Source organism: Ambystoma mexicanum, chromosome 2q, assembly GCF_040938575.1.
Source record: "Ambystoma mexicanum isolate Mex_15411 chromosome 2q, UKY_AmexF1_1, whole genome shotgun sequence".
In the NCBI taxonomy this organism is placed as follows: domain Eukaryota; kingdom Metazoa; phylum Chordata; class Amphibia; order Caudata; family Ambystomatidae; genus Ambystoma; species Ambystoma mexicanum.
In genome coordinates this window covers 1,467,102,406-1,467,115,104 of record NC_090924.1, presented here as the reverse complement: position 1 = coordinate 1,467,115,104, position 12,699 = coordinate 1,467,102,406, and the positions used below count along the sequence as shown (strand labels likewise).

General features: G+C 47.2%; 1 protein-coding gene across 1 annotated transcript in view; it reads right to left on the bottom strand.

The window, feature by feature from the left end:
- Positions 1-12,699, bottom strand: part of LOC138568894 (vomeronasal type-2 receptor 26-like) — a 187,951-nt gene that overhangs the window by 62,498 nt on the left and 112,754 nt on the right. Inside the window, exon 5 of the mRNA XM_069646675.1 lies at positions 6,394-6,517. Within this exon, the coding sequence (XP_069502776.1) occupies positions 6,394-6,517 (124 nt within the window). The remainder of the gene's footprint in view (positions 1-6,393; positions 6,518-12,699) is intronic.

Below are 12,699 nucleotides of genomic sequence, written 5' to 3'. Positions count from 1 at the left end.
CTTCGCGTTAGTCTGCTTACTGCAGCGTAACGCTCACCGCCGCCCGAAGCACATTCTTACCTGATTCCAGCAGCTTACCTGATTCCAGCAGCTTACCTGATCCCAGCAGCTTACCTGATTCTAGCAGCAACCGCAGTTAGAGCGCATCCTTACCTGATTCCAGCAGCAACTGCAGTCGGAGCGCATCCTTACCTGATTCCAGCAGCAACCGCAGTTGGAGCGCATCCTTACCTGACTCCGGCTCCCAGCCACAATACTTACTCGGGAGTCCACTTTCAGCCAGCTTCATCGCGGATCCAGGCATCCCTCATCCGCCGGCAGATCTTCGGATAACAGCATCCCAGTCGGACTTCGCCAGGCCATCCCTGCAAGAGAAAAGGACAAAATAAGGTTAGAAAAACTATGAAGACATTACGCTCAGATGGCGCTCAAACCAATCCACGCGCTTGACCTAAAAACCAAACTTACCACCTATTTGGATATGGTGAACTCCCTTTTCCTCCATTTGGGGCTCGCCTCTTGCACCGCAACTACCGCTGGGCCTCATATCACCTATTGGGGAAAAGGAAAGACATTGCCAGAGGTACGGACAATAATCAAGGAAAAGACATTTCAAAAGGATATAGACAATAATCATTATCGAAGGATACTTACCTTTGAAGTGGTTCAGGCACAGCTGGTCTGGGCTGCCACGCACATGGACCAGTGAAGGAACTCGGTCTATCACAAAGCGCCCCTGCAGTGAGAAGCAGGATGGAGAGCTCGCCATCATAATTAAACAGGTGAGACTATATGGGTAGGCGCATGCTCACCACATTCTGGGAAGTAGGGCTCGAGGGAGACCACAGTCATATCACAGCATTCTCACGGCCTCTCGTATTCTCGCAGGGACAGTACCAACAAACAGCGCCGTCCACAACACAGGAGCAGGGGAAGAAGCCTGACCCAGGGGAGCCAGTTACGGGAGGGCTGCAACCGTGCCCCAATGTCCCCGCAGAGACCAAGTGAGCGTAATAGTAACTTGGCCTCATTTATCAGGCAACATAGCCTGAGAGGGCTCGCCCCTTCCTTGATTTGAAGCTAAGCAGGGTCGGTCTGGTTACTGCATGGATGGGAGACCTGGATGCCTAATGGGTGATTTTTCACCTGCGATGTCACTGTAGCTGTAGCAATATCTATTTTTTTAAGAAGCTTTGTTCTATAACCGCGGGTACAGAACTATAGATATCCTTGCCTATCTGTAATCATATTAAAGTTGCAAATATTGGAAAAAACAGCAGGAAAAAATGCTTTCCTGCCTCTTCCAGGCCCTCACCAAGTGTCCTCCTCCACTGTGCCTGCTCCCCACACCCCCATGATGGCTTCCTGACCTCCCTTGCCCTTTCCCATTCCCGCCACAACACATGTTGTTTCCGTGACGCAGTTTTCATTCAAATGTCGACTATTCGGGGATATTCTGTCCATAACCGAGCTACAGAAAAGCTCAATTTTGCAAACTCAGTTCCTAGATCCCCTCCAATTCCCATATTTTACTTGGTGTCCTTCAGCCACCCCCCACTTCCAAATTGATGGCATTTGCATGTCTGTTGATATGCAAATGGATTTTTTCCTGCTTTTCATTTTGCAATACCCTCGGCTATAGCCACGGCTATCTATTGCATCGAGTAAAAACAAAGATGGCGGCTGTTTCATTTATGAACACCAGGCTTCTCCGCAATTTATCTGAGATATAGCTAGCTGCTTTGGAGTATGGAGCACCCACTTCTCCATCAAATGTCAAATTAATCTACTGGATGGAGTAAACCCAAACCACAAAAAGGCCTCAAATCAACGCTTTGTGCCCAAGTTTTTTCGGACCAGGTCTAATTCCGTCCAGCGGTCTGGGCTGTGGGTCCGGCAACAATTGACCCTGTTATGCACAAAGATTAGGCAGATGATCCTGTTCCCCTTGTTTAGGCATATGGGTATTAGAACCATTAGGTTGGCTTTGAAATACTTCTTAGCTGCCTGAGAGTCGACAGTTTTAGCAGCTTTACAAATCTATATTTGTATTGAAATAAGTCTGAGAAATTGATATATAGACATGTCACTGGCTTGAACATAAGTATATGGAACTACTTTTAAATATTATGTGTTGTACTGTAATGTGCTAATTTTGTAATGTGTTTTATCCATTTACTTGTTAAACAAGTTTTTATTTCAAATGCGATGCACTTTTAAGGCTTATGCCAAATCAAGTTTGTATGACAGACTGACTCCTTTCTGGTGGCAAAGCTCTGCCAGTGTGTGCTCATGCCAGCTTTCTTCATTTCCATCTTCGATACCAGACGAGTTGCTGGCCTCGAGGCCCTGACCTTCTGCCCTGAGACCCCTGTCTGTGACCCATGTGTGTACATTGGGTAACTGAGGGCAATAACAGCTAGTGGTGTCTGTGACTTGTTGCTGTGAACGTACATTCCTAGAAGCTGGTGGGTAAGTGTGCACCCTGGAAGGGGGCATTTCTCAGCTCATGATGCATCCCTGTGGCCTGCCTGTTTCCATCCAACATCCAGAGACTTTGCAGACAGCACAGAGACCAGGTCAAAGGCTTTACAAGTAAATCTTCAGCATTTCAGTAACTGGCCAGATGCCTTACCCTGGACAGAGCATCATTAATACTCCCGACTGGGAGGTCCCAAAGCTTAGCATTGGTTTATTACATGGGAATCAGACCACCTGCTGAATTGTAGTGCCAGGAATACATTACCACACCATTGCAGCTACATTTCAGCTTGCATCAAAGAATCAGCATGAAACTGCATCGAATACCCCATCCAAAGTAACAGAGGGTCATCTGATGAATAAACCCAGCAGCTGAATTGTGGTGCTGGTTGTTTTTGGAACACCACCACTGCAACCTGGGAACTTGCATTAAAGGTCCCAGATGAGGCTGCAGAGAAAACCTGTCCGCAAGTTCACCAAGTGTAACAATGGGCCATGTGAGGAATGGAAGCCTTGCTCAAAATACAGCCGCTGCACGTTGAAGTCTTTGGATAAAGTACAGTTTGTTCATCGAAGTAGAAATGCCCAATGGATCCAGCACTGTACTCACTGATATTCCCATTGGAGGTTTAAATATATACATTTTGGCTCGAAGGAATGTGTATCAAATGTTATCACCTACCACTTAAGTGGGTAATTTCTCCATCGGGGCATGGGGTGCAGTCGTAGCAGCAGATTGGCCGATCCTTCTGAAGGACCTTCCGGAATCCAGGAGTACAGCTCTCACTGCACACAGAGCGGGGTATCTGAGAAGAGAAGCAGCTTACCTGATTCCAGCAGCTTACCTGATCCCAGCAGCTTACCTGATTCTAGCAGCAACCGCAGTTAGAGCGCATCCTTACCTGATTCCAGCAGCAACTGCAGTCGGAGCGCATCCTTACCTGATTCCAGCAGCAACCGCAGTTGGAGCGCATCCTTACCTGACTCCGGCTCCCAGCCACAATACTTACTCGGGAGTCCACTTTCAGCCAGCTTCATCGCGGATCCAGGCATCCCTCATCCGCCGGCAGATCTTCGGATAACAGCATCCCAGTCGGACTTCGCCAGGCCATCCCTGCAAGAGAAAAGGACAAAATAAGGTTAGAAAAACTATGAAGACATTACGCTCAGATGGCGCTCAAACCAATCCACGCGCTTGACCTAAAAACCAAACTTACCACCTATTTGGACATGGTGAACTCCCTTTTCCTCCATTTGGGGCTCGCCTCTTGCACCGCAACTACCGCTGGGCCTCATATCACCTATTGGGGAAAAGGAAAGACATTGCCAGAGGTACGGACAATAATCAAGGAAAAGACATTTCAAAAGGATATAGACAATAATCATTATCGAAGGATACTTACCTTTGAAGTGGTTCAGGCACAGCTGGTCTGGGCTGCCACGCACATGGACCAGTGAAGGAACTCGGTCTATCACAAAGCGCCCCTGCAGTGAGAAGCAGGATGGAGAGCTCGCCATCATAATTAAACAGGTGAGACTATATGGGTAGGCGCATGCTCACCACATTCTGGGAAGTAGGGCTCGAGGGAGACCACAGTCATATCACAGCATTCTCACGGCCTCTCGTATTCTCGCAGGGACAGTACCAACAAACAGCGCCGTCCACAACACAGGAGCAGGGGAAGAAGCCTGACCCAGGGGAGCCAGTTACGGGAGGGCTGCAACCGTGCCCCAATGTCCCCGCAGAGACCAAGTGAGCGTAATAGTAACTTGGCCTCATTTATCAGGCAACATGGCCTGAGAGGGCTCGCCCCTTCCTTGATTTGAAGCTAAGCAGGGTCGGTCTGGTTACTGCATGGATGGGAGACCTGGATGCCTAATGGGTGATTTTTCACCTGCGATGTCACTGTAGCTGTAGCAATATCTATTTTTTTAAGAAGCTTTGTTCTATAACCGCGGGTACAGAACTATAGATATCCTTGCCTATCTGTAATCATATTAAAGTTGCAAATATTGGAAAAAACAGCAGGAAAAAATGCTTTCCTGCCTCTTCCAGGCCCTCACCAAGTGTCCCCCTCCACTGTGCCTGCTCCCCACACCCCCATGATGGCTTCCTGACCTCCCTTGCCCTTTCCCATTCCCGCCACAACACATGTTGTTTCCGTGACGCAGTTTTCATTCAAATGTCGACTATTCGGGGATATTCTGTCCATAACCGAGCTACAGAAAAGCTCAATTTTGCAAACTCAGTTCCTAGATCCCCTCCAATTCCCATATTTTACTTGGTGTCCTTCAGCCACCCCCCACTTCCAAATTGATGGCATTTGCATGTCTGTTGATATGCAAATGGATTTTTTCCTGCTTTTCATTTTGCAATACCCTCGGCTATAGCCACGGCTATCTATTGCATCGAGTAAAAACAAAGATGGCGGCTGTTTCATTTATGAACAACAGGCTTCTCCGCAATTTATCTGAGATATAGCTAGCTGTTTTGGAGTATGGAGCACCCACTTCTCCATCAAATGTCAAATTAATCTACTGGATGGAGTAAACCCAAACCACAAAAAGGCCTCAAATCAACGCTTTGTGCCCAAGTTTTTTCGGACCTGGTCTAATTCCGTCCAGCGGTCTGGGCTGTGGGTCCGGCAACAATTGACCCTGTTATGCACAAAGATTAGGCAGATGATCCTGTTCCCCTTGTTTAGGCATATGGGTATTAGAACCATTAGGTTGGCTTTGAAATACTTCTTAGCTGCCTGAGAGTCGACAGTTTTAGCAGCTTTACAAATCTATATTTGTATTGAAATAAGTCTGAGAAATTGATATATAGACATGTCACTGGCTTGAACATAAGTATGTGGAACTACTTTTAAATATTATGTGTTGTACTGTAATGTGCTAATTTTGTAATGTGTTTTATCCATTTACTTGTTAAACAAGTTTTTATTTCAAATGCGATGCACTTTTAAGGCTTATGCCAAATCAAGTTTGTATGACAGACTGACTCCTTTCTGGTGGCAAAGCTCTGCCAGTGTGTGCTCATGCCAGCTTTCTTCATTTCCATCTTCGATACCAGACGAGTTGCTGGCCTCGAGGCCCTGACCTTCTGCCCTGAGACCCCTGTCTGTGACCCATGTGTGTACATTGGGTAACTGAGGGCAATAACAGCTAGTGGTGTCTGTGACTTGTTGCTGTGAACGTACATTCCTAGAAGCTGGTGGGTAAGTGTGCACCCTGGAAGGGGGCATTTCTCAGCTCATGATGCATCCCTGTGGCCTGCCTGTTTCCATCCAACATCCAGAGACTTTGCAGACAGCACAGAGACCAGGTCAAAGGCTTTACAAGTAAATCTTCAGCATTTCAGTAACTGGCCAGATGCCTTACCCTGGACAGAGCATCATTAATACTCCCGACTGGGAGGTCCCAAAGCTTAGCATTGGTTTATTACATGGGAATCAGACCACCTGCTGAATTGTAGTGCCAGGAATACATTACCACACCATTGCAGCTACATTTCAGCTTGCATCAAAGAATCAGCATGAAACTGCATCGAATACCCCATCCAAAGTAACAGAGGGTCATCTGATGAATAAACCCAGCAGCTGAATTGTGGTGCTGGTTGTTTTTGGAACACCACCACTGCAACCTGGGAACTTGCATTAAAGGTCCCAGATGAGGCTGCAGAGAAAACCTGTCCGCAAGTTCACCAAGTGTAACAATGGGCCATGTGAGGAATGGAAGCCTTGCTCAAAATACAGCCGCTGCACGTTGAAGTCTTTGGATAAAGTACAGTTTGTTCATCGAAGTAGAAATGCCCAATGGATCCAGCACTGTACTCACTGATATTCCCATTGGAGGTTTAAATATATACATTTTGGCTCGAAGGAATGTGTATCAAATGTTATCACCTACCACTTAAGTGGGTAATTTCTCCATCGGGGCATGGGGTGCAGTCGTAGCAGCAGATTGGCCGATCCTTCTGAAGGACCTTCCGGAATCCAGGAGTACAGCTCTCACTGCACACAGAGCGGGGTATCTGAGAAGAGAAGATGAAAGACAAAAGTGATGATAAACACAGAGCGAGTGGTCTGTGTGGGTGGATGGAGGACACAGCTGATAATAACACAGAGCCGTGGTCTGAGGAGCAAGCAATGAGATCATCAGGAGATGGTAACAGAAAGCAAAACATATGTGAGGAAAGGATGGAGGTCTCAGGTGATAATAATAACATGAGGGTCTGAGGAGAAGATGGAGAACATGTGATAATAACACAGAGCAACACATCTGTGGAAGGGGAGGTGGGGATACATCTGAAAAAGACATAGAGCAAGGAATCTGAGAAGGGGGAGATGGGGATTCATCTGATAAAGACATAGAGCAAGGAATCTATAGAAGAGGAGCTGGGGATACATCTAATAATAACACATAGCAAGGACTCTGTGGAAGGGGAGATGGGGATACATCTGATATAGACATAGAGCAAGGAATCTGTGGAAGGGGAGATGGGGATAGATCTGATAAAGACATAGAGCAAGGAATCTATAGAAGAGGAGATGGGGATACATCTGATAATAACACAGAGTAAGGAATCAGTGGAAGGGGAGATGGGGATACATCTGATAAAGACATAGAGCAAGGAATCTATGGAAGGGGAGATGGGGATACATCTGATAAAGATATAGAGCAAGGAATCTATAGAAGAGGAGATGGGGATACATCTGGTAATAACACATAGCAAGGAATCTGTGGAAGGGGAAATGGGGATACATCTGATATATACATAGAGCAAGGAATCTGTGGAGGGGTGTTAGGGAGAATTCTCTGTTTAGGCTGAATTTCCTAACCTAGTGAGTCCCCCAGCAGCTTTGCTGGATTTCTGGAGTTTGTTTTTTTCCATCCTGCCAAGAGTGGGACTCTTTTCTCCCACTCTTGGACATGTATGTGTGTAATTCCTTTGAATGTCAATGTGTTCTATGGGCGATGGGGTCTTTTACTCCATAGGGTCTCATATGTTTTTCTATGTGTGTTACACTGCACCCTACGTGCCGTAGCACTGGGGCGTCCTAGCGGACACCCACCATAGACTCCGTACTCGGGGACTGACTACTGTCTCCTTGGCATGTAAAGTCACCATTGGCTTTACTAGACCTAAATTTACTAACAGAACTAGTGCAAACCATCTTATTGTGGACGTACTAGTAGGGGTAATTCGATTACTCCTGGATCTGTTACTCGAGGGGGCACTGTCCCGTCCCCCCTCGTCGAGTTTTGGCTGGTGGCAGTGGAAACTACTCGTTATGTTCGACCCCGAACATAACCCTATGGGATTCGTCCCATTGTTGGAGATTGATACTTTTCCTCGTTAATCTCTAACGTACCACCGGTCTACTTATCGTAAATAAGTTTATCGGATGGTATTTTCTGCCAGAACTCGGTTTTTAAAAATGGCGTCTGTGTTCGTCTCTGTGACTCCTAAACCAAAGGTTGAGCCCTTTGTTCCACTTTTGGCGGGCTCTGTACAGAGACCCTCCAAAGTGGTGCCATTCTGTCTGGGTTACCACAGGGGTGTTGCAGGGGGTTTAGGCACCCTGGACCGAGTTGCCTTGCCAACTCCGGTCGCACTCTGGAGTGATTGGCCCAAGTGGTGAGCCTCCCCGCTCACCACTTAGCATGTGTTGATTGACAGCTAGGCTGAATGAATGGGGGTTTTCTGCATAAAAGCAGGGCTTTTGGGACTGGATCTTCAGAAGTCGCCACAGGACCTAACAATCTGACGAGGGTAACGCTGAGCCGACCTGCACGACGACACCGCCGGTGGAGCCCTGCAGAACCGACTCACCACTTCCCGACGACAGAGGAGATCTCCCTGCCAGAGAGTCTCTTCCCCTGACTGGTGGGAACAAACAGTCTCCTTTGCTTTTTATTCGCCTCAGGACGCAGTGGTCGAATTGCCCGTGCAGAGCACCTTGGCAACCGGATAGCCACTACCCCTGTACCGCGACCGAAAGGTGGTGCCTTGTGACGGAGCACTCCGCGGCTGGTCTCTTCCCTGGTGGTGCACCGGACTTCACTTTTCTTCGACGACGAGAACATCTCTACTCTTGGCAAAGACCTGACGTGCATCCACCACCAGGAACAACTGCCCCCGCCGGAGCTGCCCTCCACAACAAGGTACCGTGTCCGCCTGGCTTCCCTTTCGATCGGTTCGAGTGAGGTGTCTTAATCCTCTCCTTTCCGTTGGGTCGCCTCCAAGCTTTCTCACGTATTGTTCTGAACTGGTTCAATCTGCCGATAACAATTTGCCACAAAGACTCGAACGCATTTCCACTAGAGACTTTTGGGACATATCGCCTTGCCTCTCTCCGAGTGGGCCTGGCCTCTGAACTTTATGATCTATTGTGATTCTTGCCTTCTTGCCTTGCATTTTTCCCGTGAAGTATTGAACTGTGTTGCTTTCATAACCTGCTTATTCTTCTCTCCCGTCCTAACTAATATTAGAGTGCCATCTAGGTTGAGGCATACACCTCTGTCTGTAAATAAGTGGTGCCGGTAAAACCTAGACTTGTCGAAATATTGCTAGGGGGATTGATCGTTTCTTCTTCGTAGAGTAATTGTGTTTGATTTGTTTGCCGTGATAGTGCCATAGTGTTTTTGATAGATGTTTCGTTATAAATAAATACCTTAATATCTTTACACTGAGCCTCGTTGCATGTTTGCTTGTCTTACTGTGAAGAATTGCCCTATTTTGTATACTCCACATACTGCTTAACTCTTCTTGAGAGAAGTCTGACTGCTCAGCCACAGCTACCAACAGTGAATCTGTGTGGTGCAGACTGCTACCAAGTGGGTTCACTGCCAAACACCTGTAGTCCTAAATCTTTTGCAGTGGTCCCAGAGGGAACTGCACAGGTTTCCGCCTAACAAGGGGAGATGGGGATACATCTGATATAGACATAGAGCAAGGAATCTGTGGAAGGGGAGATGGGGATACATCTGATAAAGACATAGACCAAGGAATCTGTGGAAGGGGAGATGGGAATACATCTGATATAGACATAGAGCAAGGAATCTGTGGAAGGGGAGATGGGGATACATCTGATATAGACATAGAGCAAGGAATATGTGGAAGGGGAGATGGGGATAAATCTGATAAAGACATAGAGCAAGGAATCTATAGAAGAGGAGATGGGGATTCATCTGATAAAGACATAGAGCAAGGAATCTGTGGAAAGGGAGATGGGGATACATCTGATAAAGACATAGAGCAAGGAATCTGTGGAAGAGGAGATGGGGATACATCTGAAAAAGACATAGAGCAAGGAATCTATGTAGGAGGAGATGGGCATACATCTGATAATAACACATAGAAAGGAATCTATAGAAGAGGAGATTGGGATACATCTGATAATAACACATAGCAAGGAATCTGTGGAAGGAGAGTTGGGGATACATCTGATATAGACATAGAGCAAGGAATCTGAAGAGGGGGAGATGGGGATACATCTGATATATACATAGAGCAAGGAATCTGTGGAAGGGGAGATGGGGATACATCTGATATAGACATAGAGCAAGGAATCTGTCGAAGGGGAGATGGGGATACATCTGATAAAGACATAGAGCAAGGAATCTGTGGAAGGGGAGATGGGGATAGATCTGATAAAGACATAGAGCAAGGAATCTATAGAAGAGGAGATGGGGATACATCTGATAATAACACATAGCAAGGAATCTGTGGAAGGGGAGATGGGGATACATCTGATAAAGACATAGAGCAAGGAATCTGTGGAAGGGGAGATGGGGATACATCTGATAAAGATATAGAGCAAGGAATCTATAGAAGAGGAGATGGGGATACATCTGGTAATAACACATAGCAAGGAATCTGTGGAAGGGGAAATGGGGATATTAGGGAGAATTCTCTGTTTAGGCTGAATTTCCTAACCTAGTGAGTCCCCCAGCAGCTTTGCTGGATTTCTGGAGTTTGTTTTTTCCATCCTGCCAAGAGTGTGACCCTTTTCCTCTCACTCTTGGACATGTATGTGTGTAATTCCTTTGAGATGTCAATGTGTTCGATGGGCTATGGGGTCTTTTACTCCATAGGGTCTCATAAGTTTTTCTATGTGTGTCACTCTGCACCCTACGTGTCGTGACAGGGGGGCGCCCTAGCAGGTCCCCCCACCATAGACTCCATACCCGGTGACTGACTACTGTCTCCCCGGGCATGTAAAGTCACCATTGGCTTTACTAGACCTAAATTTGCTAACAGAACTAGTACCAACCATCTTATTGTGGACGTGCTAGTAGGGGTAATTTGATTACTCCTGGATCTGTTACTCGAGGGGGCACTGTCCCGTCCCTCCTCGTCGAGTTTTGGCTGGTGGCAGTGGAAACTACTTGTTATGTTCGACCCCGAGCATAACCCTATGGGATCCGTCCCATTGTTGAAGATTGATACTGTTTTTCGTTAATCTCCAACGTACCACCAATCTACTTATCTTAAATAGGTTTATCGAGTGGTATTTTCTGCCAGAACTCGGGTTGTAAAATGGCGTCTGTGTTTTTCTCTGTGACTCCTAAACCAAAGGTTGAGCCCTTTGTTCCACTTTTGGCGGGCCTCTGGACAGAGACCCTCCAAAGTGGCGCCATTCTGTCTGGGTTAACTCAGGGGTGTGGGAGGGGGTTTAGGCACCCTGGACCGAGTTGCCTTGCCAACTCAGGTCGCACTCTGGAGTGATTGGCCCAGGTGGTGAGCCTTCCCGCTCACCACTTAGCATGTGTTGATTGACAAGCTAGGCTGAATGAATGGGGGACGTCTGCATAAAAGCAGGGCTTTTGGGACTGGATCTTCGGAAGTCGCCACTGGACCTAAAGAATCCGACGAGGGTAACGCTGAGCCGACCTGCACGACGACACCTCCGGTGGAGCCCTGCGGAATCGTCTCACAATCTCCCGACGACAGAAGAGATCTCCCTGCCGGAGAGTCTCTTTCCCTGGCTGGTGGGAACAACCAGTCTTCTTCTTCGTGCTTTTTGTTCGCCCAGGACGCAGTGGTCGAATTGCCCGTGCAGAGCACCCGGCAACCGGATAGCCACTACTCCTGCACCGTGATCGAAAGGTGGTGCCTTGTGACGGAGCACTCCGCGGCTGGTTTCTTCCCTGGTGGTGCACCGGACATCTTCTCTTCGACGACAAGAGCATCTCTTCTCTTGGCCAAGACCCATCGTGCATCCACCACCAGGAACAACTGCCCCCGCCGGAGCTGCCCTCCACAACAAGGTACCGTAACCGCCTGGCCTCCCTTTTCGATCGGTTCGTGTGAGGTATCTGATTCCTCTCCGTTCCGTTGGGTTGCCTCCAAGCTTTATTCACTCTTTGTTCTGAACTGGTTCAACCTGTCGCTAACCAATTTGCTAACCAAGACTTGAATGCATCATCAGTAGAGACTTTCTAGGACATCGTGCCTTGCCTCTCACCGAGTGGGCCTGGCCGCCGAACTTTGTGATCTAGTGTGATTAATGCATTCCTGCCTTGCATTTTTACCCGCTTCAGAACGAACCGTGTTGACTTCATTACCTGCCTATCTCTTCTCTCCCTTCCTCACTAAATATTCGAGTGTCATCTGGGTTGAGGTATACACCTCTGTCTGAAAATAAGTGGTGCCGTAGAACCTAGAGTTGTCGATATTGTGTTTCGGGGGATTGAGCTTTATTCCATTCTGCAGAGTAATTGTATTTTGATTTGTTTGCCGTGATTCGCTTTAGTATTTTTCATAGACGTTCTGTTATCAATAAATAACTTACTATCTTTATACTAAGCCTGGTTGCGTGCTTACTTGTTTTGCTGCGAAGAATTGCCCTATCTTGTATACTCCCTATACTGACCAACTTTTCTTGAGAGAAGTCTGACTGCTCAGCCACAGCTACCAATTGAATCTGTGTGGTACAGACTGCTATCAAGTGGGTTCATCGCAACACCTGTAGTCCTAAATCTTTTGCAGTGGTCCCAGAGGGAACTGCACAGGTTTCCCCCTAACAGGGGATACATCTGATATAGATATAGAGCAAGGAATCTGAAGAGGGGGAGATGGGGATACATCTGATATATACATAGAGCAAGGAATCTGTGGAGGGCTGTTAGGGAGAATTCTCTGTTTAGGCTGAATTTCCTAACCTAGTGAGTCCCCCAGCAGCTTTGAATGTCAATGTGTTCTATGGG